The 25,967-nt window shown below is 39.6% G+C and overlaps 2 protein-coding genes across 5 annotated transcripts in view; both read right to left on the bottom strand.

The window, feature by feature from the left end:
* The window catches only part of RGL3 (ral guanine nucleotide dissociation stimulator like 3), a 39,480-nt gene extending 32,493 nt beyond the window's left edge, over nt 1-6,987 (bottom strand). For all 3 annotated transcript variants that reach the window (XM_081934234.1, XM_081934235.1, XM_081934236.1), the window contains exon 1: nt 6,510-6,987. In XM_081934234.1, the coding sequence (XP_081790360.1) occupies nt 6,510-6,512 (3 nt within the window). In that variant the 5' untranslated portion in view covers nt 6,513-6,987. The remainder of the gene's footprint in view (nt 1-6,509) is intronic.
* Nucleotides 6,988-13,446: 6,459 nt separating this feature from the next.
* ODAD3 (outer dynein arm docking complex subunit 3) overlaps nt 13,447-25,967 on the bottom strand; it is a 29,031-nt gene continuing 16,510 nt past the window's right edge. For both annotated transcript variants that reach the window (XM_081944427.1, XM_081944428.1), the window contains 6 exons: nt 24,720-24,875; nt 17,469-17,629; nt 17,112-17,268; nt 16,542-16,697; nt 15,287-15,371; nt 13,447-14,160 (listed from right to left, as the gene is read on the bottom strand). In XM_081944427.1, the coding sequence (XP_081800553.1) occupies nt 14,030-14,160; nt 15,287-15,371; nt 16,542-16,697; nt 17,112-17,268; nt 17,469-17,629; nt 24,720-24,875 (846 nt within the window). In that variant the 3' untranslated portion in view covers nt 13,447-14,029. The remainder of the gene's footprint in view (nt 14,161-15,286; nt 15,372-16,541; nt 16,698-17,111; nt 17,269-17,468; nt 17,630-24,719; nt 24,876-25,967) is intronic.

The following is a 25,967-nucleotide window of genomic DNA, read 5'->3' as shown; positions in this document are numbered from 1 at the left end:
AATGTGGCTTTCAACAATGGAAGCATTGATACATCCAAATATCAGTAGCATGAAGAATATTATTAGATACTAGCTGTACCCGGCCACGCGTTGCTGTGGCCCAGTCTGGTTAAATGGAAAAGAAAAAAAAGAGAAAGTACAAGTCCCCCGGCAGAGGCGGTCCCCACGTGAAAGTGACCCACGGTGGCCACTGCAAAAGCCACCACAGAGGACGCTTCCACAGGCCCTGGCCTGGCCGAGCTGAGGAGGAGAGGAGGAGGAGGCTGCCGCCCCCGACACGGCTTCCCTCAGCGGTGGCAGCGAGAAGAGGTGGCCGGCGTCCCCTGAGGAGCAGGAGGAGGAGGAGGAGGAGGAGGAAGGAGCCGCCCCTGGCAATGCAGACGCGAGGCAGCCCCCGCTGGCCGCGGCCGCATCCAGAGACGTCATTGCTGCTGCAGTTGCCACCTCACGGGGCACCCAGCGGCCGCCCCAGCCCTGCTGCACCTCAGGCTGACACCACCGCCGCCCCGTCGGAGCTGCCTTGGCAAGGCCGTAGCTGGCTCCCTGTGAGGGGGTGGAGAGCACGTGCAGCCGGCCAGGCTGAGGAGACGCTCCACCTCCACCTCCTCTGGAGCTCCACTGGGCTGGGCGGGGGGAGGCCGGCTTAAGGGTGGGAGGAGGTGGCCGAGGTATGGGGCAGCCGTCGCCCTGCCACAGACAGCAAAGGCCTGGCGGGAGGGGAGGAGAGGGAGGGGAGAGGGAGGCCGAAAGGCTTCGGCTCCCCTTGGTGGAAATGGCAAAGCTTGTCGGAGGAGGAGCGGAAAGGGGAAAGGGTGCAGCTGCAGCCCAGCCACACATATAAAGGGACCGTTGGGATGAAGCTGGAGAGAGGCCGAATTGTTCCGAATATGCTATACTCAAGAAATGAACGTTATGGTATAGCGTGTGTTGCTTTTACGTCCAGCAGATGGCACTGGTTTTCAAAAAAGCATGTTTTTACAAAAAAACATGTTCTAACCTGTCAAAGGTGTGACATTTTCCATTTTAAGCCCACAGCTTGAAGATGGCAGGTGTGATCCTGCCGAAACGTTGCAAAGACAATCTCAACCTTACACGGGAAAAGACCCGAATACAACAAAACCAGCATACCTACACCCGTGAAAATCTACGAAAACACACACACACACACACACATATATATATATATATATATATATATATATATATATATATATATAAACATGCGCATGGTTTATATATATATATATAAACATGCGCATATATATAAACATGCACATTACATTTTTATTTATATAGATAAAGATATCTTAACAGAAAGGGGGGAACTAAAACAAAAACAAGAATTAGAAGAACAAGGGTTGGTTTTCACAATTACAAATACAATCAAGATATGAAAAAGATAAATGGGAGTATGGTTTTAACTTGGGAAGGTCAGAGTTGGATAAGATACTTATGGGAACAGAAGAAAGAATGATCAAGAAATTACCATATTTTTCAGAGTATAAGACGCACCGGAGTATAAGGACGCACCAAGGTTTTGAAGAGACAAATTTTTTAAAAAAGTATTTGAACTCTGCAGATCTCCCCAAAACAGCCCGTTTTTCATGAAAACGGGCCCGTTTTTTTTTAAAAAGGGCATGAATAGTCCTTAGGAGGCTTGTAGAGTGTTCCAGGGGGGGGGGACGAGCAAAAAACAGTCTGTTTTTTGCAAAAACGGGCCCGTTTTTTGTCCAAAAAAAGGGCATTAGGAAGCTTAAAGAGACCTGCTTGGGGGAGAGGGGCAAAATTGAGCAAAAATGGCCCATTTTTTGCTCATTTCTTCCCTCCCCAGGAGTTCTCTGAAAGCCTCCTACAAGCTATGCATGGCCATTTTGGTGAAGGAGTGGGGTTTCAGGAGGCAAAAAAAATGCTGCATTCAGTGTATAAGACGCACCCAGATTTTCAGACTATTTTTTGAGGGAAAAGGTGCATCTTATACTCTGAAAAATACGGTAGCTATCTATTGAAAATCTTAAAGTCTTAAAGAGCAGGAAACCAACTGATTGGGATTAGGCAGCCTCATCTGTTGGCCTGATAAATGGGTATTTTGTGCGGTCATCCTTTCCTTGCTTCAAAGGGTTAGGAAACCCAATCTTATTTCACTCACAATCATTGTAACATAAGAGTACTGTATTTTTTATTAGGCTTAGTCTAAGGGGGTGCGGGTCAGGTCATTGGCTTCCAAAGATAGACTCATCACAGCTTCATAGATGTTTTTTTTCCTAAGTCATTTTCAGCAAATTGAGGCAAAAGCTAAGCCATTAATAATCCTAGAGATCTGTTTATGAATAAGATTTGCTAGTTAGGAAAAAGGCCATCTATGAAGCTGTGGTGAGTCTATCTTTGGAAGCCAATGACCTGACCCACACCTCCTAAGTGAACATGCAGATTAAACCTTTGGATTTCATGTCTCCAAATATTGTGATGTGGTTCTTAATGAAAAATATGCATCAAGACCTACATAAAAATAATTTATATTTAATGGTGATATATTTTTAGAAAAATGTATTTTATCAAAAATTGAAATAAAAATTAAAATGTTTTGAGATATTCTTTGATGCAGTATATTTTGAAAAATTACAAATCAGTTGGGCAATTTGATCATAATTTATTTATTCATAGATATTTAAGAAGAACTGCCATGGACTAGAAATAGATTAACTAATCTATCCCTAATTAACGTATACATTATTTTTCCAGTTCTAAAAACAAAGAGGCGGGGGAACTAAGAGACATGAAACATAGTTTCCAGAACTCTAACATATGAGATTTTACACTCTCCAAACCAGGTATAGACATGCAAACACAGACTCACATGCTCACAATCCCAATGGATGGCATCCATAGAGACGTTATGGAGATGAAACAAGTGTCTCCCTGCTTCATTCCTGATCAGCTCACTTCCACTTCATGCTATACTGCTCAGGAGCAGCAGACACTTATGAAATCAGCCGGGACCTATTCCTATTATAATACTCCTGGGACCTGAGGGATCCTGCCTGCAACCCATACAATAATTGATTGAGGGACGTGCTTTGTGTTTTTATAATTTCCGCATTCTTCCTCTGAAAATAAGTTGCAGGTGTTAATTTGCAGGAATGTACATAGTATGTAAGAATAAGGCAGCCCACAGCACATACTCTGGTTTTCTCAATATGTAGCTTTCTCCCCTGGAGGAGCCTGGAGTAAGAAACATAGCTGGGGGAACATCAGAATTCATCTCCCTCCCTCCCTCCCTCTCTCCCTTTTTCTCTCCCCCTCTCCCGCTCCCTTCCCTATTTTCTTTCTGGAAACCTCTCCTGTAAGAACTGATATTAGAAAAAAGTTCCCTTTAAAATAAGAGTAGGGGGCATTCTCAAGATAGTGAAATCTTGACCCGGCTGGAAGCAGAGTGTTTTGGAGTGCGGGAGTAGCCATGAATCCTCTCGTATTGACTTGTTCCCAGCCATATAATTTGTCTGCCAGGTTGAAGTCCTGGATGCCATCCTTATACCTGACAGCTTGAGCAGAGAGATCAAGAAGGCAGAAGCCGATAGCATTAAATGTTAGTCCTCTGAATGATCTATGGATTATGGCCTTTCTTCCTGTAATCACTGGATACAGAGCATTCTTAGTTCTGGATGACAGAGGAAAATGACCAAGAGGCTATCTTCACAGATTTCCAAAACCCTTCCTGACCTGGGATTCCTAGTCATATAAACAACAACTGTGCTTCAATATGTAGCTACAGAGAAGACCCTTTGGAATGGAGAGGTAGGTATATTGGTAATGTTTTTTTCCTATATATGATAGAGCTACATTAGAAGCCACAGGCTAGACAACACATACTCCTCCAGAGCAATGGTCCCCCAACCTTTCTGGTTTTGTGGAACAACGGAAGAGGAAATGGTTCCACGCACGCAGCTCCACTTGAGAGAGTGGCAGGCACTCATGCACATGTGCATGAAGCACCATTTGTGTGAGAGGCAGACACCTGCTTCTCACACAAATGGAGCTACACACACACACACACACACACACATGTACCTGCCACTCATACAAATGGATCTGCGTGCATAAGTGTGTGCAACGGCCACTTGTGCGGCCAGTTCCAAACAGGCCATGGCCCAGGAGTTGAGGACTCCTGCCCTAGAGCACTTGCCAAACACAGAAAACTGGGTAGAAATAAATCAGGGCTAATTCACTGTAAATATAACACTCAAGTCTTGTGATATCTGTTTAGATCTTTAATTAAGAGTTGATAAGGTTAATTAAGATCTTTTGTACTATGTTCTTTGCTCAAATTAAACTTAAATACCATGGAGTTGGGTAAAGGTTATCTTACATTATGTTATGTTAACTACCTACAGTAAGAGGTAGTTATTCCCATAAACTGCAAAATTATATATAAAATGTGCTTAATTTTGCTAGCTTTGTTTTATTGTTTAGTTTTTTTATTAGCTTTGCTGAGTAGAGAGCAATTACAGAGAAACTGAATATAAATATTGCATTTAATGGTTGTATTGTGACAGATTCTTAGGAGCAGGTCTTTGCAATGTCAATGAGTTCTTCATTTCAAAATGTATCATTCCATTACTGTGAAGCTTTCAACAGTCTTTATGTCAATTAAGTTTCACCAACTGCTTAATATATAAAATATATAGAAATGTAATAAACAAATAAATAAATATTCCTTTCACGTCAATGTTTAGACATGCTAAGAAACTAACTAGTTTCTTTCCAAGTGTTTGTCAATAGGTCTTTCATTTTGATGAAAGGAGTATCACAGAAGTCTCTCCTTCTCCTTGAATGAATTCTGTACACAGCATTCCACCAGCTTCCTGCACGCCAGATGTGCATATCCAAGTGTAATTCTCTTCTCTGTGGGAAAGCCACCACCACAATGCACAAGCACACATGGCCCTGGGAGAGACATTCTGCCTTCTTGGCCTCTCTTCTTGATCCAGTTACTGCTGTTTCACTCCATTGACCTTCTTTGACATTCCCTACAAAGGAAAGCCACATAACCGGTCTGGCAAGAGGTATGAATGTAATACTACCACCATCTGTGCACTGCCTAGTGCCAGGCACTAGGCAGGGCATGTTTCGGTAAATGTTGGAATCCTTCAACATTGGCATGAAAGGAAATTGCTTTATCTTTCTTCTCACTCCTCAAAGCCACACATCTCTATTTTCTATATTAGCTGTAATTGCTGTACAAAGGCACAAGCTTATGAAATAAAAGTACATAAGTAAATTGACTAATACATTGCTCAATCTTCCTGTCTCAGATTTTCATATATAAGATGCAGCATACTATTATTACCAATAGTAAATAATTGCTGCATCTTGACATGAAGTGTTTTTATAAAGGCATGTATATGGGGAGGAAACATGATCTTGCTCTCAAATATTAAAACATATTTTGCAAATTCTCATATATTTCTCCTTGTTATATTAATACACATCCCAGTTCTCTCCCCATTTTTTCTTTGTATATTCTCTGCCATGCATGTTCCTTTTTTTGGTTATTGAAGAAATTTTTTACCTTTTCTCCCTGGATTCAGCATTTTGCAAAGTGTTGATGATAGTCTGTGTATCTGAAGTGAATTTACAAGAAGAGCAAAGCAAGGGACCCGAATCCAGGTTTCTAGTTTTAAGGTGATGATGATGATGGATTTTAACCATTCCTCTTTATAATGATTGATGCTTAATTCTCAAAAATTTTGGGCACTTCCAACATGCAACAAATCCCATCAACCAGCTATTGCTGTGGGAATAAAAAGTTGTCTGTGTCATTAGTAACATTATTACTAATATTAACATCATTCTCTATATTGTTTATGAAATATTTTGTGTAGAGGACAAGACACTAATTGTTTGTGCAATGAGGGGGGAAATGTTTCCTATACTGAGGAATTTTCCCTTCCTCGGTCAGTCCGGTTTATGGGCAAGAAGAGAGAAGGGGCTAAACTAGCAGTTCTGCCTCTTATCGGAGTAATTCATTCGGCAATCTCTGTCCAAAGATAAGCCTCAGAGAGTACGGAGTCGTCCCTCAGGTCACTAAGTTTCGGACTGTCGGCTGGGGGGGGGGGAGGGGAGTTCTTTTGAGAAGATCCACACAAGCTCCTGCAGTCCAATTTAAAAGGCACTGCGAGAACTAAGCGGGCCGCCTCCTGAGCTTGTCTTAGGCAAGAGTGGGAAAACTCTGAAAAGCTGGACAACTGATAAACAGACCGGGAGTCTGAGGGCGACCAGTCGCAAAATAAGACCCTGTGAGGTCTGAGACTTGTTGAGAGTTGGGCCGAAGCAGGAGGTCAACCGGCGAAGCCTCACGCAGCCCTGACGGGAGGAGGAGGTGCACGGGTCGAAACGCCTTTTTCTCCCACAGCAATCCTCCGAACGAGCACGCGTTCGCGCTTCGGTTGCACCTGAAGAGCCCCCAAAGCCGAATAACGCCCCCATGCCCTGTCCCAAGACCCGGTGCGTACCATCGCGATCTCCGCTTTGCCATCGCCTCCTCGGGAACGCTGGGCCGCCACTGCTCCGCCGTCGGTCGCCGCTTGCCGGGAGCGATGTAGGCACCACCAGCCGCACGCTGCCCTGAGGGAGGGCGGGACTGAGCCTCTGGCTCACCTGACGATTTTCCCACACAGCCTTCCGGCTCCACAGAGATAGCAGCAGCCCAGCGGAACGCCAGGGTGACGGCCGGACACCCTCTGGAGGAGAGGAGAGCCAGCCCAAGTTTGCCTCTCGCGTTTGGTTGGCCCTTGGGGGGGTCAGGTCCTGGGGTCTGAGGGGAGAATAAACGTGGAGGCGCGCCGATCTCCTTCTCGCTCCTCGAGAGTTCGAAGGAAAGAAGTGGACTATTGGCGAATCGTAAAACGGCGCATTTTCTCTTTTGCTGCCTCTTTATTTGATACTAGCCTTACTTTTAGGTAGTTGTGCGCCAACCCGGGTGTCATTCGGACATCGTCCCTTCCCGAGCCCCCAGCAAGACGGGTACCTGGACTGGGCTGGGTAATCACCGGATATATCACCGGATATATCACGTGAAGTGTTAATACCACTTTATAATGCCTTGGTAAGGCCACACTTGGAATACTGCATTCAGTTCTGGTCGCCACGATGTAAAAAAGATGTGGAGACTCTAGAAAGAGTGCAGAGAAGAGCAACAAAGATGATTAGGGGACTGGAGACTAAAACATATGAAGAACGGTTGCAGGAACTAGGTATGTCTAGCTTAAGAGAAAGAAGGACTAGGGGAGACATGATATCAGTGTTCCAATATCTCAGGGGTTGCCACAAAGAAGAGGGAGTCAAACTATTCTCCAAGACACCTGAGGGTAGAACAAGAAGCAATGGGTGGAAACTAATCAAGGAGAGAAGCAACTTAGAACTGAGGAGAAATTTCCTGACAGTTAGAACAATTAATCAGTGGAAGAGCTTGCCTCCAGAAGTTGTGAATGCCCCAACACTGGAAGTCTTTAAGAAGATGTTGGATAGCCATCTGTCTGAAACGGTATAGGGTTTCCTGCCTAGGCAGGGGGTTGGACTAGAAGACCTCCAAGGTCCCTTCCAACTCTACTATTGTATTATTATTGTATTGTATTATTGTATATGAGTAATGAAATGCCCTCCTCAGTGGCCAGGACCGAGATTTCTTGAGGAATCCTCTCAAGCCATGGGTCAGCCCCAGAGGAACTGGGAGTCACTTTTTGCCTTCTTCACAATTCCCTTGTCTTTTTGAGGGAGAGATCACTCTGGCCCTGCCCTCCAAACCTAAGAATTCTGCTAAATTTCCCCAAGTATTACAATTGAAACAGAAAAAATAGGAAGTGTGGATTTTCTGTTAGGCTTCATTCTGAAGGAAATAGGAATGCCCATCTCTACCTAGCAGGGTGAATAGCAAACACTATGGAAAATAATGATGTGCTATTGTAGGAAAGTTGTTATAAAAGAAACTTCTGGGTTTCAACTATATGTTAACTTGAAGGGAAAATGGGCTGCACAACTATCTGGGGAGAAGGCAGGGGTGAAATTCAGCAGGTTCTGACAGGTTCTGAAAATCCGGTAGCAGAAATTTTGAGTAGTTCGGAGAACCGGCAAATACCACCTCTGGCTGGGCCCAGAGTGGGGTGGGAATGGAGATTTTCTAATATCCTTTCCCCAGGAGTGGGGAGGGAATGGGGATTTTGCAGTATCCTTCCCCTGCCATGCCCACCAAGCCACGCCCACAGAACCGGTAGTATAAAAAAAATGAATTTCACCACTGGGAGAAGGCACAAGAACATGCATTAGGGGAGAGATCTTTTTTTAAGAAGCAAATGTAGCCAAGATAAAAACAAATAATAAACACAGCTTGCTTCTGTATTCTGTATTACGGCACAATCAGGTTTCTAAATTTCCCCGGTGAACTGAAGTCCCTACAAAATCCTTGCATTCACTGCAATGCCATTCCAGCCCTCATTGTGTTCCTTTGTGTGTTTCTTACTTTCTCATCCATAGGCTTTTCCTATAAGGCATTTGTTACCAGTTGTTTATACAACTTGCTCCTCCTTTCCATGCCTAACTAGAGTGGAAGAAAAATACACATCTGCCAAGAGCTTATTGCTGTTCAAACAACTTAATCCTGAGGAGATGAGGAATAGGAAACTGAAGAGGAGTGTGCAAGGAGACTGAAGCTAGAAGCTAGTTTCCCTCTAAAAGCTGGAGTAGCATATGAAAATGACACATTTATTTCTTGCAATAACTAAGGAACTACAAGTATGGCAGGCACCATATTTAAAGATCCAGCCTTCCTCCTTTAGCGTGCTGCAGGATGCCAGAATTCTTTCACATTATCAAATATAGTTGTTGGATGTGAAAAGGGGACCTGGAAAACTGGAATTTGGAAAAACTTTGCATACCTGAAAGTTTGAAATTAAATTTTTCGTGTTTTTATTTTTTATTAAATTTATTTGCTGCCTATCTCATATACTGTAGATGTGTTCATGTTTAATTTTGAAATACATACAAATACTGAAATTGCGATCACCTGCTTTTTCTTGAAGTAAGTTACCCTACCAGGAAATTTATCCTTAATTCTAGGTTGAATCTCTTCCATTTGTTACTTCTTGTTTTGCCCTCAGGTGCTTTGTAGAATAGGTGGACTCCTTCTCTGTGACAGTTCCTTAAGTATTAAATGACTGCTACTCCTTCTAGTTTCAATATAATTCTCTAATCAAAAAAGCCACATTGACTCTCATCTATACTATTTACAGGCTAAATAGACATCTAGATTGAAGAACATGATCAAAATTTAGAGTAATTCTAATCCAATGCAATTAAATAAATCATCTAAGTACCAAAGGGAATGAGCAAAGGAGAAATATGAGTTGCTGTATATAAAAAGTGTAAGATATTTGAATTTTTTGAACTCTATGGCAGGAACAGTTTTAAAAACAGGAAGTGTTAAAAGCAGGTAAAATATAAATATTTTGGTAGATGACAAAATATGCATTCATAAGATGTTCTATATAAGATGAACTTTTAGCTTAGTCTTTTTTCTCTGCATAAAAAAATTCATCATAGTCCTAGCTCTAAAATTAAAATTGCAGCATTTTGTTAGGAGCAATTCAGAATCTGGTATGAAGATCATGTCCAAAACACCAATAATTTAACCTTATATATGTACATTAGATTATACTTCATGCATTTGAATTTTGCAGTTTTAAATGTGTTTTCTTTGCAAAATTAGAATTTTTGTGTGGAAATGTTTCACATTATAAAGATGAAACATTATTCCAGTTTATATTTACATGGTATTACATTTTTCTTATTTCTTAGAAGGAAATGTTTCCCATGTAGAAATATTTGAAGTGATATTATGTAAAAAAATAATGGACTCTACTCACATTTACCAGGGATTAAATTATACAGAAAATGAGTAAGACTTATTTTAATGTGGACATACAAATGATAGCATCACTAAAGCGTTGTTCCTCACTTTCAAAATAAAGCATTCCATAATCCATTACAATTCATCCCCACATTTGTTTCTCTGATAACTGCATTGAAAATCCAAAATTTTGGATGAGACTCTGCATCGTGTAGAATGGCTAGAGCAATTTAATGTTCTATCAAATGTCTTTGTTTAAAATGTACATTATATAAAATTTTCTTTTTCAGAAAAACAAATATAAATTACCTTTCTCCACACACCGAGTAACGCCACTAATGTTTTTAATAACACAAATATTTAAAAATAAATGTGATTTTATTCAATCTGTGGAAAAATGCACCTGAATAAAATCCAGATAATTAGTAATATCCCATTCTATTTCCGAAAAAGGTTATCAAGATGATGAACCTGCAACTCCAAATGCATCAAATTAGATTGAATACCTGGTTTTTGGCTGGGATATGGTACCAAAACTGTTTGGCTCTTACTGATATATCAGTCAAGATATAACTGCCTAGTGAGATTGGGCCTTTGTAGCAGTGATTTGCAGTAGTCTTTTTTATTGGGCCATATCAAATAGATATGGTAGGGGACTCTTCGTGTTTGATATCTTGGGAAGTGACCTATGCTGCCGCTTGTCTTCCACATTGTTCAACAGCTACATGCAATTGCTTAAGCAAATTATCCAGAGTTGGAATAGGATATCATCAATTTGCTGATGCTGATGACACCCTACTCTATTGCAATTATCATCCGACTTACGGTAATCTAGTAACAGGCTAGACAAGATGTAAGTGCTGTTAGTAATAGAAAATTAGATTTGGGAGCTGAAATTCAATCTGTTTTTGACATGGTTCAATTTTTCCTGGAAAAGAAAAAAATGAGCAGATTTTAACCTAGATTGCGAATGAGTGCCTTTCCACAATTATGCTTGGTACTCCAGTTGTGATTCCTTCATCTGGTTGGATTTGAATTTGGTAACAATTGATACATGCTTTTACATTATATTCTGCATGAAGCTACTGTACTCTTAAAAAAGATCTGGAAGTTACAGACTGATTCAAAATATACTAAGTAGATTACTGCTACTGTATTTTTTGGAGTATAAGATGCACTGGAGTATAAGACGCACCAAGATTTTGAAGAGGCAAATAAAAAGAAAGTTTTTGCATTCTGCAGACCTCTCAAAAACATTTTTTTTCAAAAAAAATGGGGGCATGAGTAGCCTTTAGGAGGCCTGTAGAGTGCTCCTGGGGGCTGGGGGGGGGGCAAAATTAAGCAAAAAATGGCCCATTTTTTGCTCATGTCTGTTCTCCCCAGCCCACAGGAGCACTCTGAAAACCTCCTAAAGGCTACGCACGGCCATTTTGGTGTAGGGGGCAGGGTTTCGGGAGGCAAAAAATGCTGTATTCAGTGTATAAGACATACCCAGATTTTCAGCCGCTTTTTTGAGAGAAAAAGGTGCGTCTTATACTCTGAAAAATATGATAAGTCATGCAAAGTAATGGAACTATATTATGCCTTTATACTATTGACCCTCGCATCATTTTGGACTGGCTGCAGGGGATGGAATGGGTGGCACAGTTCTGCACTGGTTCAGTTCCTTTCTCTGTGGCATGTCCCAATTGGTATTGATAGGGAGTGAGAGTCCAGCCCCTCAGCCACTATGCTGCGATGTACCAAAGGGTACTTTCTCCACTCTTTTTCAACATCAATATGAAACTGCTGGGCGAGATCATCTGTCACCATGGGTTAAGGTATGTACTGTATGCTGATGACACTATATTTCTATTCTTGGTGACCCAAGTGATGCTGTTGCTGCCCTTTTGCAGTGCCTGGAGGCTGTGGGGGCCTGGATAGGGGACAACAGGCTTCAATTGAACCCTAGTAAGACCGAATGGCTTTGGGTATGCAGGGCTCTGGAATCTGGGACTTTGTCATCTTTGACTCTGGATAGGATGGCACTGCCCCAGAAAGATCCGATCTGCAACTTAGAGGTTCTACTGGACTCACAACTCTTGTCTGAGGAACAGGTAACAGTTGCGGCTAGGAGAACCTTTCCACTTCATGTTGTGTGCAGGTTGTGGCATTTCCTGGAACAGGATTCCTTGTTCTCAGTTGTTCAATCCCTAGTCATCTCAGGCCTGGACCACTGTAATATGCTCTACATGGGGCCACCCTCGAAGAGGATTCATCAGAATCTACAGCTGGTGCAGAATGCAGCAGTACAGGTAATTTCCCCCCGCCCCCAAGAATGGCCCCTAGTCCAGAAGCTGCATTGTTTACCAATCTGCTTTTGGGTGCAATTCAATATGTTGGTGATCACCTTTAAAGCCCTTTATGGCATGGGTCCAGGTTACTTGAAGAACTGTTTCACCCCACTAGGATTGGCCCGTACCATTTGTGCCAGCAGAGGCAGCATGCTGTGGATTCCATCAGTCCGATTATTCTGGCTGGTGGGGTCCAGGAAGAGGGCCTTCTCTGCTGTTGCTATTGCCCTTTGAAACATATTCCACCCCACCATCTGAGGTTGGCCCAGTGGTAGGTTGCAGATGGTATGCCCCGGTACGGGCGTAACGGAGCCAGCTCGGAGCACAGGATACCATTCTGGTACAGTGCTCCGGAGGGCCTACCCGCCTGCCCGAGTTCCTTGCCTGTGTTTTAAGGCTTCTGCGCTTCCGCGCACCCCCATGGCGCGTACAGCGCCTGCGAGATGCTCCACAGAGCAGCTGGAGTGTTGCAGAAGCACTAAGATGCATGCACGCGCTGCGTGCATCCATGAGGATGCCGCCGGGCCCGTTGCAACAGTACCGATTGGAACGGGATTTGAAACCCACCACTAGGTTGGCCCCAACCCTCCAAAACAACTAGACACATGGATAGTTTTTTTCCCTCACGCCCTCATTCTGCTGAACACCTAATGGGTCACAGTATTGTCTTATGTCTAAGTATATTTATCCATGTTGTATGGCTGTACTATTATTACCCTTCTTTTTCTCTCTACTATTCCTCTTATTGGTGTTATTATGATTATTATTACCCTGTTGCTTTGTATGTACACTGAGAGTTTCTGCACCAGAGACAAATTCCTTGTGTGTCTTGGTCAAATAAAGTTTTCTAACAGTGTGGAAGAAAGATGCCTGGGTAATCAAGAACAAGGAAGTGTAGCAGGGAAAATGAAAGAATTCACATCATCTCATGCGTAAATTTGGAAAGTTAAAGAGAACTTCTACCCTTTGCTTTTTCTATGAAAGGGATCAACAATTGTGGCTGCAAACTTAATTTGAAGTGTTTTTATGAAATAGAGCAGGAGGGAACTGCACAGAGTTAAAGAAACATCAAGCATAAGTTCTAAAAGATCAAAGCATTTTCTTGGGACAATAATCCTAAGTAATTACCCACATTTATTGAGCTTGGTTTCAGAGCCATATTTGGTCTCTGGGGCACTGACAACAGCTCTGAATGCAATTTTTAAAATCTTGGCAGAGGCAGAAAACATACGGGCAATTTCAGCCTGAACAGGGTTTATTGGATCATACACAGCAAACAATATGTGTTCTAATATATACAGAAAGTCACAGAGCAAGTGACATCCACCCTTGTGATAGAATGTTGGGATGGGTGACTAAATTTGACTAAACCAGTCAAATTTAGGCTCAGTAGGAACAGTTGTGTACAGATTTTATAAACTCTGAGAAATAATCTGGATTATTTGGATGGGGAACTAGATAAATTTCTCTTCTCTCCTTCAGAAGCCTCAAGGTCACATCTCTATGGATGAACCCACTCTTCTCATATAGCTGAGAGATAAAAGGCAGGGAAACAGGAGCTAGGCACTGGCTTCAGCTCACTAAATTCCTGTGTACACAGGTACACACACTTCCTGTGTGCTTAGGGAGGTGGAACAGATCCACAAATGGGTCATTATTTCTCTGAGTTCTGCAAAACTGATGGACAGAAAATTTGGGACTGGCTCATGTAGAAGACCAGCAACTAGGAAGCACTTTAATAGCCAAGGAGCCTGAAGCACAACAGGTTCTAAGGAAGATAGGGCTACCCAGAAGGCAATCACGCTTTCCCATCCTTCTTTCTGTAGCGAGTGCGACGTTTGGTCTTGGACTCAATGATTTGCTGAGATTGACGCTTCAGAGCTGCCCTTGTCACCACATCAGCATCCTCCTCCCCACTGTCCTCCTCATCTGCAAATAGATTAAAAAAAATAGATCAAAAATATCATGGCACCATAAGCCAAGGAAGATTATCCACCATGACAGGAAAATATGGTAGATGAATGGTAAAATCTGTCATAAAACAAAAATCAGAGTTAGAAAACAACAACTCTGTAACTGTCTTATAACTAAGGGAGATAATGTATCTGTGAAGCCAAAACCATGAGTTCGAGGTTACTAGGGCTGTACACAGGAGTCATAAAGGTAAATTATAGAGACCATAACCAACTGGTGCAAGACTGGGATAAATTTGGACAATCAATTTTCAGACTAAAAATAAAGAAACTAAAATTAGCATGGTGTCTACCTTATGTAATATACTCATAATGTGTGGTTTTGCAAAATTGTATGTATTTTTTTCACATTATGGAAAAGCCAAAAAGAAATGCTAAAGTACTATTCCGAGCGCTGAAAATTACACCATCCAAAGTAATAAGGTTAGGGCAATCAACAATTATATTAAATATATAAATAAAAGAAATAACATTTTAGATTACTTCTCTTTTTTGTTTGCAAGCCTATCTTAACAGCCACAAAGGCAAGCAATTTATGCTTTAAAAAAGTACTGAAAATCTCACTATTCAGTAATTCCACAGAATCATGGCATAATTAAGATCATAAACAGTCCACAGTCATAAGAAAACAGTAACTTTAACTGCTGGATAAAAGTTGATTCTGTACTCCCACCACCTGTTGAATCCTTGGATACAAAGCCACAGAAAAGGCAGCATATAGTTCTTGTTCTGTGGCCACACTGACCTCCTAATACAGGGGTGTCAAACTCAATTTCATTGAGGGTAGCATCAGGGTTGTGTTTGACTTGGGGGGGGCAGGGGTGTGTGGCCAAGGTGGGCATGGCCAGCTCAACATCACTCGTGTCGGGGGGCCTGAGCGCTCTATGGGGGCCTGAGCGCTCTGCTACCAAAATCGGAGCTCTGAGCTCCGTTTTCACTGGCAGAGGCACTGTGGGCCAATCCTTCGCTGTTTCCAGGGTGGCCCTGCAGACCAGATCTAAGCACCCCATGGGCCGGATGTGGCCCACGGGCCTTGAGTTTGACACACTTGTCCTAATCCCTGTCTACACTTGCTTACTTACCATAATACATATCCTGCTTCTGCGCAATGGGAAGTTTCACTCTGGTATTGAAGGCAGGCAATCTCCTCTCAAGTTTAGAATGAAACTGAAACAACACAACTGCACTTTAGATTGTAGACATGGGAGAGAGCAACAATAGCTGGTGCACTGAGCAGAGCCTAGCAAACCTGATAGCTCAGCAATTGTGATCTACATTTTTCTCACCAAATTAATAGTGCTAATTCAGAGGTATTAAAGCTCATGAAACTATAGAGTATATCCTAGTCAAACAAATGAAGATCAGAAAGAAGGAGCCACTGGGTAAGGTATTGAGTCTTTATCAGCCATGTACTTCCTAGGATGACTCCTTTAATTTGGTATTAGCTTACAACTAGCTTATCACAAAAAATATCTATTGGCTGATCACAAAACATACTTAACTAGGTCAGTGAAAGATCTAGAAATGCATTTGTCTAACATGCTAAACCTAGTTACTTCTAATCTTACTTTTGTGGTTTATTGTTTTATGCAAACCTAGCCTATTTGATTAATTTATGGTTCACTATATCCTGAAAACTCAACAAAGGGGTTAAAACAGTGCACATGTTAAATGTGTTATACAAACATGGCCATTAAAAAAAAAGAGAGTTTACATGAGAAACTCAAAATCTCACCTAACTGGGCCTGAAATTTCTTTTAAAAATGTCCTTCAAAACTGGAAAGCTTGTTAATGCAAAAATTTCAATCTAAACTTGAGCAGCCCAGAGGCCCAGGACCTGTTTCTATTTACAATTATATGAATCATACATACAGCCAAATAATGCCTTGAATAGTTCTACCAATTGTTGTAATGTCTACTATGATCACTGACCACCATGAACTTCTGTAGAAGCTTGGAAGAAAAATGCTTTCTTTGGTCATTTGAAAAGAAAAGAAATATGCAAAAATCTAATAACTCTTCATTTAAAAGAAACTAAACTTTGGAATGTTGTTTTTAGAATTTCACTGCTTGGTAAATTGGGGAATAAATAACTATAAAGAATCTCTTTAAACTGTGGAGTCCTTGGTGCTGCTGAAGGTTGGCTGTTTGCTCCAGATGTTTTGTTACTGGACTGGGCAACATCTTCACTGCTACTTTCTTTTTTCATCCACTTCAATAACACTTTTCTTGCACATCTTCAAGAAAATAACTAAGCTCAGAGAGCACCAAGGACTCTACAGTTTTTTTTAAAGCAAATATGATTCTATGTTACTCTTTAGCCTGATCAGGACTCACCTCCACTTCTTCAATTCTCCTAAGAAGCTCTGCCTTGTCTCGGTCCTTCAAGAATTCCACCAAATATAGCAATTTCTCTTCTGTTTGGGCCATGAGATCAAGAACATATTCACTCGCTTTCTCATCCAACTCCATGGAAGCAAAACGGCTATCTTCCTAGGAAAAAGAAGCGCTGCTAACTGGCCCGGGTTTCAATATAGCACAACAGAAAATTCAGAAATTTGCTAGAAAACTAATCTGTCATAAACAAAACACCGAATGCATTGCTTTTTAGTTGTTGTTTCCAATAGGGCAACAAATATTAGGGGTCTTTGTAATGTTTGTTATAAACACTGACCTCTTCTATTTCTATCTCTTTCATTCCTGCTATCTTCTGTGAAAGGACACAATTAGCTCCCCCTTTTGAAAACATGGGAAACAGTCATGGTGTTAAATAAACAGTGAAAATGGGAAGCCATGATGTCTGCTGGGTATCAAGCAGCTTACATGTGTTCTTCCTTAGCAAGCTGATAGCCTCAACTCTAGACATAGGCAATTGGTGACTGCAAAAAGTAATCATTTAGCACTCACCAGTTTGATATGCTGAACTTTGGAAGCCAAATGTTCAATGCCAGCCTTGGCATTCAACAGAACCCGGTTCACCTTGTCCAGTTCAGCCTGGGTTGCATCACGCCTCTTTTCTTCCTTTTGTAGGTGATCACGTAACTCCTTCATCAGATTCTGAGCTCTGGAGCAAAACAGGAACAGTGCTGGACTCCAGAAAGGAATCTATGAACTTCAGCTCCTAACTTTCACTGCTCAGTTTGCTACTTGCTATACATTCCTTCATACTGAATAGCAGAAAACAACATTCTGCAAGTTGGTGGCCAGTACGTGTTGCTGATTACCCAGGTGCATATCTCACAGCCAAAAAAAGCAAGTACTCACCCTACTTTCCGTGCCTCTCCTGAGTACTTAGTATGCTCTAATTCATGTAATAGTGCATCCTTTTCTTCTTTAAGCTGTTCCAAGGACATTTCATTCTCATTCTTCATTTCCTCCAACTGTTTGAATGTTTCTTCTTGGGCCAGAAAGCAGGCCACAACATCCTATCATATGACCATAAAGTAGGCAAAGCATCATCAACCAATCCAGCCTGGCTTCTTCCTACTCCTGAGGCTAGTCTTTCAATTCAATTCAAAGACAATATGCTTATATAATATACCTCTTAGTATAATATTGTTAATCAAATCTAACATATTCATCTTATTTAAAAAAATATAAGAAAACTACAAAACCAACACGGCTCTTTGGATCTATATGGCTTTTAATAACAGACTGGTCTTCATTTTACAGCTTAACAACCAAGTTAAAAGGGGAGCAATCTACAGCATAGAACTATATGATGCAGATCTGAGAAAGATGGCTGGAGGAAATGATATGGGAGGACTCTGACAGTACCAAGAGCAAGCTCAACAAAGGGCATCATTTCAGTTTAATATCATTGCATTCTGGTGGGAAGATCCTAATGACCTAGGAATGAACAGGCATCTAGGAGCAAGAAGAGGTCTTCTTAGTGTGACAGGTTTGGGCTTCTAGTGATTTTCTTTGTCAGATCAAATCCATTTGAGATTGGCTCATAGAACAGTTTGGGGAAAAACCACAAAGATTGAGACCTTTCAGTGTGTGTTTTGTTCAGAAGTCCAGTCTCACCATAAGCCATTTATTCTGAGCACTGATGGGGAAAAAAATCCAGATTTTATATTCATGGCTTTTTATAACTATGGATTCTGAACAGATGAGTTTCTTAGAAACCTCAGCCTTCTGCTGGCTAAGCAGCTTTATGCTTGGGGACATGATGCCACAATGTAAGAAGAGATTTTTATACTGTATTAATTCTATTAGTACACTGAGTAGGCGGATGACTATGAGAATGGGCAAGGACAAGTAGCAGGCAGAAGTAAGCCTCCAGTGTTGCAAGGCAATAGGAAAAATCAACCCCTTCTCTAGAATAATGGGGAAAAAACCAATTTCCTTGAAAAATATTAAGACTCTAAATAAGATGGATGGCCCTAAATGTACTACTGTGTTTCCAAATTGAAAGACTAGTGGCAGCTGGTGCATGGAGTGGTAGGGCTGTTTTTTAGTCACACATGAATAATGAGTACTCTAAACAGCTCTTGATTGTTGATGTCAAGTGTGCCTTGATAGGGAATGATCATGGGATGGGATAGAGTTGCTACGAAACAGAGCTGAAAGAGTACAAATTGGAACTGAACTTTATAACTAGCCCTTCTAATTGAGAAACAAAAAAGGCAGACAGCTAAAATTATTTCAGCCTGGATCACTTTGTGCGTACATTTGATTTATTTTCTGGTATTTTTCTCCAACTGATTTTGTTTTTTGTTTTTTTAAATAATTTTTATTCAACATTTTTAAACATTAAAATCACAATTACACTTTTACAGCTTTCTGTTACTGGCATTTTTTTCTAGCCAATTATGCCATCTATTCCATGTTTTGTAATAATGTTTCCTCTCTATCCCTTAGTTCCATCATTAATTTATCCATTTCCGCGCATTCTAGAACCTTTTTTATGATCTCTGTGTTTGAGGGACATTTTTTTGTTTCTAATTTTGGATGAATGTGATTCTGGCTGCAATAATAATGTGAAGCATAATATATTGAATTTCCTTACTTATATTTCCTTTTATTATTATTCCCAGAAGAAACAGCTCTGGCTTCATATCAATTTTTTGTTCCGTTATTTCCTCCAATCATTTTTGGATTTTTTTCCAGTACTCCCTAGCTTTGGGACATGTCCACCACATGCGGTAGAAGGTCCCTTGTTGATGGTTGCATTTCCAGCAATTGGGGGAGGGTGTCTATTGGAGAACATTTTGGCCAATTTTGCCAGGAGCAAATGCCACCTATAAAACATTTTGTAGATATTCTCCTTGTACACAGCCGACATCGTCAATTTATAATTCCCCCACACACACAATTTTTCCCAATGCTCCAATTCAATGTTGTACCCAAAATTTTAGCCCAGATTACCATTGTTTCCTTCAGTTTCCTCCTCCATTTTGAATTTTAAAAGGCATTTTAGTAATCATTTTTTCTTCCATCCCTGTTACTATTTTATCCAATTCTTGTTGCTCATTTTGAAACCCGTATTGTTCCATATCCTTTTTGTATCTTGTTTTAATCTGTATGTATGGCCACTGGTCTATTTCAATTCCCTGCAATTTTAACTCTTGATTTGATTTTAGTTTCCCTTGCCCATCCAATAACTCTTTGTAGGTCACTACAAAGTTCAAATCTTTGTAGTTCAAATCTACTACATTGGGATAAATCATTGCTTCCATGATTGATATCCACCTCGGAATTTTTGTATAAAAATTTATTCTAATTTTCATCCAAATCTCTAATAAGGTGTCTCTCACCTGGTGTCTCTGAAAATATTTATGGGTTTTGTTCTTTCCCTCCCAGATAAAGGCATGCTAGCCCAGCTGTAAATCATGGCCTTCTATTGTTAATATTCTTTTATTTTTGAGGATTATCCACTCTTACAGCTGCTGCCTGATAGTAGAGTTCCCAATCTGGGAGACCAAACCTGCCTTTGATTCTAGAATCCTGTAGGAGTTTTAGTTTTATCCTAGCTTCCCCCCGCCAACCAAATTGTTTTTTAAATTATTTTATTTAATTCTACAAAAAAAAAATATCCCTAATTTTATTGATACAGTTTGAAATAAGAATAGAATTTTTGGTAAAATATTCATTTTTATGGTCACAATTCTTCCAATCAAAGTTATTTGTAATTTCGCTCAATTTTCCAAATCTTTTTGTATTTGTTGTAATAATTTTGAATAGTTATCTTCTTTTATAGACGAGCATTTTGCTGTTTGCCAAATTCTAAGATATTTTACTTTTTTTACTATTTGTATTTCTAAATATCCTCTCTAACTCCTCATTTTGCCTTTGTGTTTTTGGTTATTATCTTCGTTTTGTTTTTATTTATTTTTAAGCCTGCCACCTTACAAAATTCCTCTATTTTCTAAATTAATATCTTGCCTATTTCAAGGAGGTCTTCTATTATAAAAACCATGTGATCTGCAAATGCATGTGTTTTATACTTTTCTTTTTTGATTTTTAACTCTTTTATCCCCCCTCCCCCGATCTGTGTTAACAAGACTTCTAATGAGAGAATAAATAGGACAGGAGATTCTTTGATATGCACTTCCTGCAGGCAGATAATATCTATATTTTGTCTTTTAAGTCTTGTTAATGTTTGTTTTCGCTTGGCAGGTGAATTGATGCCATTGATGTTCAGAGATAGCATCTTTATTTCATCTTCCATCTTATTTGCATGTGGGTTTTGGTTTTTTCCTTGTTCTTGTCTCAGTTTGTGTTCTTGTCCTGGCTCCTTCTCTCTCCTGTTGTTCTGTTTCCTTTTGTTCCCTTATATCTTGTTCTGAAAGTTTTTCCTCTGATATCTTTCCTCCTGACTCTTATTTCTGCTTCCTCTCTATTATCTTGCTTGTCTTCTCCAGTTATGTAGTGGTTATAAAACTCTTGTGCCTTCTCCAGAGAGTCAATACGAAAAAAAATTCATGCCAAGTTATTAGTATCCCCTCAGGAACAAGCCATCTGAACATAACTCTGTAGCTGAGCAGTTGAGTGGATAAAAAGTGGTAGCTGCTTCTTTGTTCCCTTATTCATTTTGGTATCTGTTTTAAGGTTATAATTTCTTTTCTTTTGTAGACCAGGGGCTCCTTTCTTGTTTTGCTGTAGACTTCATCTCTTATTTTTTTCCTTGTAAACCTTACATGTATCTCTCTCAGGAGTTTGTGTCTATGTGCATAGTTCATATAAATCCTATACATGTCATCTATCTCATTTTCCACTTCTTGCTTATTATTTTTTTTGCAGGGGTTCAGCTAAGAGTTCTGCTATTAATTTTGGAAGCTCTTCCTCCTTACTTTCAACTATATTTTGGAATCGAAGATAAAATGTTGATTTCTCCATCTCTAAATTTATTATGGCCTCTTCCAGTTCTTTATTTGCCACCATCATTTTACTTTCCATTATATCTAGTTTCTTTTCCGTTTGTTCCATCCTGCTTCCACTGTTTTTATTTTTTGTTCATTTTTTGTTATCATTTCCTGCATTGTACCAATTCTATCATCTAATTTGCATATCTCTCCTTTCACTTCCCCCATATCACTCTTAATTTCTTCATAGTTTTTTGTAATTACCTCCTGCATCTTCATCATCGTCTCCTGAATTAACGTTAGGGTTCATTGCATGCTCTGTAAATTCATAGTGGAGCCTGATTTCTCTCCTCCTAGCATACTTTTCACTGAGCATGGTCCTGATGGGGAAGCTATCGTTGAGGTTGTTTTCTTCCCCCCTATTTTTGTAACTGTGGTAGTCGTGCTCATCATTTTGATATTTTTAAAAAGGTTTTTCCACAGTACCACATATACATCCCTATTTTTCCCCCTTCTCTTTCTTCCTTTTTTCCTCTACCTCACTTCCTCAATGTTCCTTCCACACTCCCAAATAAATGTTATGACTCAATTATTTTTCCTCTATCTAACTATTTATGCAAATTAATATTATAATCTAATACCCCCGTATCACTCTCAATATCACAATCTAATTGATATGTATCTTTCACTATACTACTTTTAAGTTTTCGTTATACAGTTATACAGTTTCTTAAATATGCTAAACATTCAATAATTCACAAGTTAATATATTCGCAGAATCTAAGATACCTCTAAAGAACCTCTATAGTATTTACTTTACTTTCAGGGTTTAACTTTGTAATCTGTTACATTTATATTATAACTTTTTCATTCAATTCAATTTCATTCAATTACTTCACTATCTTTTATACATTTAAGCAATAGTATTCCTATTTTTCAAATCAGAGCTATGTCTACTATTTTCTATGAACAAATATTAAATGTAAAAATAACAATAAAGAAAAAAGCATAGAGAAAAATAATAAAATATACAATATAACCAGCAGTACTTATAGTATACTTGTCAGTAAATGCATAACTAATATAAATAATATATTATATATATAATAAATATATGATATATAAATATGTCACATCAGTTCATTGAAGATCTTGTAGGATAATAAAATAACAAGCCTCTGTTTGTTCCTGGGGTTTCTATTTACAGCTTAGTCCTTTTTCTAATTTATCTCTTTAAAGAGTAATTTTTTTCTAGAACTCTTCTGGAACTCTTGTTTAAATAGATACTATAAATCCACTATAAGTCTGCCCTGTTTTCGTTAATAGTGTCTCTTTGATTGTTGTTTCTTCTTCTTTGAGTCCATTGTGTGGGATTCCCCCCCCTCCCAAGATGTCGTCTCCCTTCAATTTAGCATAGTCACTGTCGCCATGATTCTCTCCAGCAAGTTTTCTCTCCCCATACACATACCACTCTCTATTTTAAGCTGCAGTTATCCAAAAACAGTTAGGTTTTCACCAAAAGCCCACATTGGCTCTTTCACTCACACCTCTCACGTGTTTACTTTCCTTTTCGGTGTTTGACAGCTTGTTGCCTCTGCTCCCAATGCCAGATTGCCATTTTTTATTCCTTCTCTGAGATTCGCTCCTCCGCTAATATATCACAAAGTTTCCACGATCCCTGAGTTTTTTCTTTCCGTCTCTTATATTCACCTCTTGCCAATCCTTCAAGCTGCTTACAACTCTTCCTACTCGAACTATCGCATCATCACACCTTTGGATCTGCCATGAAAGGCCGATTTCTTGTGCCTGATCAGAGGGTTCCTCTTGTTGGGTGGGAGATCATCCTCTCTCCACGAAACTCCAAGGATACCCCTCTATATCATTGATCCCTTCAAGATCAATTTCGCCCATGGGGGCCTCAAAAAGCATGAAAAATCAGGTGAAACAGAGTACAGCCCCATCCGTTCACTCCGCCACAGCGTGACGTCACCGCTGAAAGTCCACCTCCTACTGATTTTGATTGATTCCTCCTGAGCTACCTTAAACTCTGTAATGTAAAATCCTGGTGATGGGTGGATCTGCTTGATTATTCTTCATTGATTCGGTTACTGTGCATATGGAACAGATTTTTTTTCCTGGCTTCAACGGTCCAAAAACAAATATCTAAGGACTACACTGCTTACAGTTTAAACAAATATGACCGAACAGGTATACTGGATCAGAGTAAAGACCTACCTAGATCAATATTCTATATTTACCACACCAAGATATATCAGTGGGAATTTCATAAGTAAGACAAGAATGTAAGCTCATTCTATTTTTTTGGCTTCCCTTATTATTTGTTTACATTTTAGTACAAAGTTTTATTTAGTTTTGTTTTCATTTGGACAAGAGTTCTACATAATTTCTAAAGAGTTTTTCTTGCTTTAATTTTATTTTTTTATTAATCATGAATATCCTCTTAGATATAATAGTATTTTTTCTCACCTGTTACAAATGTTCAAGTGTTTTGAGAAATCCCAGGTCATTCTAGAAAAACATTGGACCTCTTGATTTCAATTTCAGTTTATGTTACCAGTCTCCTACTGGTTTAAACAGTCACTTTGTTCAACATAAATTAAACTTGATGTCATTGTAGATACTGTTTTAAATCGTTCCACAGCACTCACATTTTTTGCAGATGTGGATGATGTTTAGGATTAAATCCAGGGGCATATCCCCTCCATTAAATTTCCATCTGTTCTAGGATTCTAAAAGGCTTATCAGTCTTTTATCCAATTATAGGACTGGTTTAAGACACCAATTACCAGAAAATTATCTTCTTTGGCTAGCTCTCCAATTTCATTTTCTAATATATGAGTACCTTAAGCATTTTGGTCAGAGGAATGACCAAAATGACATTGTTATCTACAGCACTTCCATGGAAACTTTTTCCATTCTGGAGTTTCTTGTTTGTCAGACATTCTGTTTGTGATCTATAGAACAGTAGTATCTGAATGTGCTCTTCCCTTTTCTTCTAATAGGGTTTTTAGAAGTACGACCACACCCTTCCACCATATATGTTTGGCCATTCTATCGACCTCTTCATGAAAATCAAATATTCCAAATTCTCCATACCTGCACAGAGCTGAACGGGAAGCCAAAAAAACGCATTTTAGGAAGGAATTACAAAGAATTTGCAGCACACAATACATAAAACTCTTACATTAGCTTCGGTGACCCCAGTGGCTGCTCGGACTTTGTCAAAGTTTTCAGATGCAGTGAGCACAGCCTGTTTGGTTTTCAAGATGTTTGATTTCTTAAACTGAGGTTCTCTAAGCAGATCTTCAGTTCCAAATGCGATACGATCCTTCTGGGAGTGCTGGAACACACGAAATACACAAGGGATATGAAAACTGTAGGTCAGCAAATAACTTGCATGACTTTTTTGATTCCACTTTTATGTACAGTACATATCAAAGCATAGAATGCGGTAGTGGAAACCAAATTAATAATAAACACCTCAGTTTTCAGTGAAAAATACAAGACTATTTCTGGTCTTCTAGCATGACCTGAAATCTGTGAAGCACACATATTTTTTCAGATGGACGTTTTTCAGCTATCCATTCAAAAGACAAATGGAAATTTAAAATGGAGGGCATTGTTATTTGGAATAAGCTATGGATTTCTCCCAAAGTGTTGAGGATTAGATGTTCGCACATTAGAATTGATTTGTGTCAAAGTTTTGTTGTTGCTAATGTTTTAATATTTTAATAGATTGAGTTTTATAGTTTTAAAATGATTTTATATATCTTTTAAGTTTTGATTGGTAACCACTCAGAGTTGGTTGTGAGATAGGCTACCATATAAATGTTATAAATAAATAAAGAAACAAACAAACAAATAAATAAATAAATAGGTAGATTGACTATGGCTCGGTTCACATTATATTGTAAAATATAATATGGCTTGCTTGGTTTAATTCTAGCCACTGTGATCTGAAAACTATAGGTTATGACAGGATGATGTGAGAACTCAATACCGTATTTTTTGGAGTAGAAAATGCACCAGAGTATAAGACGCACCAACGTTTTGAAGAGGCAATTTTTTTAAAAAAAGTAGGTAGCTAGATAGAGGGATAGAGAGGGAGGGAAAGAGAGAAATATAGTAGGTAGGTAGGGAGAGAGAAATAATTGTTATGTAGGTAGTTAGGTAGGTAGATAAAGGGATAGAGAGAGGGGGGGAGAGAGAAATAGAGATAGAGAAATACAGTAGGTAGGAAGAGAGTGTGTGTGTATAGATAGATAGATAGGTAGAGGGATAGAGAAATAGAAAGAGAGAGAGAAAAATACAGTAGATAGGTAGGGAGAGAGAGAGAGTAGGTAGGTAGATAGATGTTTCCAGGTGTATTTATCCATGTGCTGGAGAAGGAAATTGCTGACAATCTGCAGCACCTAACTTTGTTCCTGCTGGC

The sequence above is a fragment of the Natrix helvetica genome (assembly GCF_964273705.1).
Source record: "Natrix helvetica genome assembly, chromosome: 1".
NCBI lineage: Eukaryota > Metazoa > Chordata > Lepidosauria > Squamata > Natricidae > Natrix > Natrix helvetica.
The sequence above is the reverse complement of the archived record's forward strand: the minus strand, read 5'-3'. Positions and strand labels throughout refer to the sequence as shown.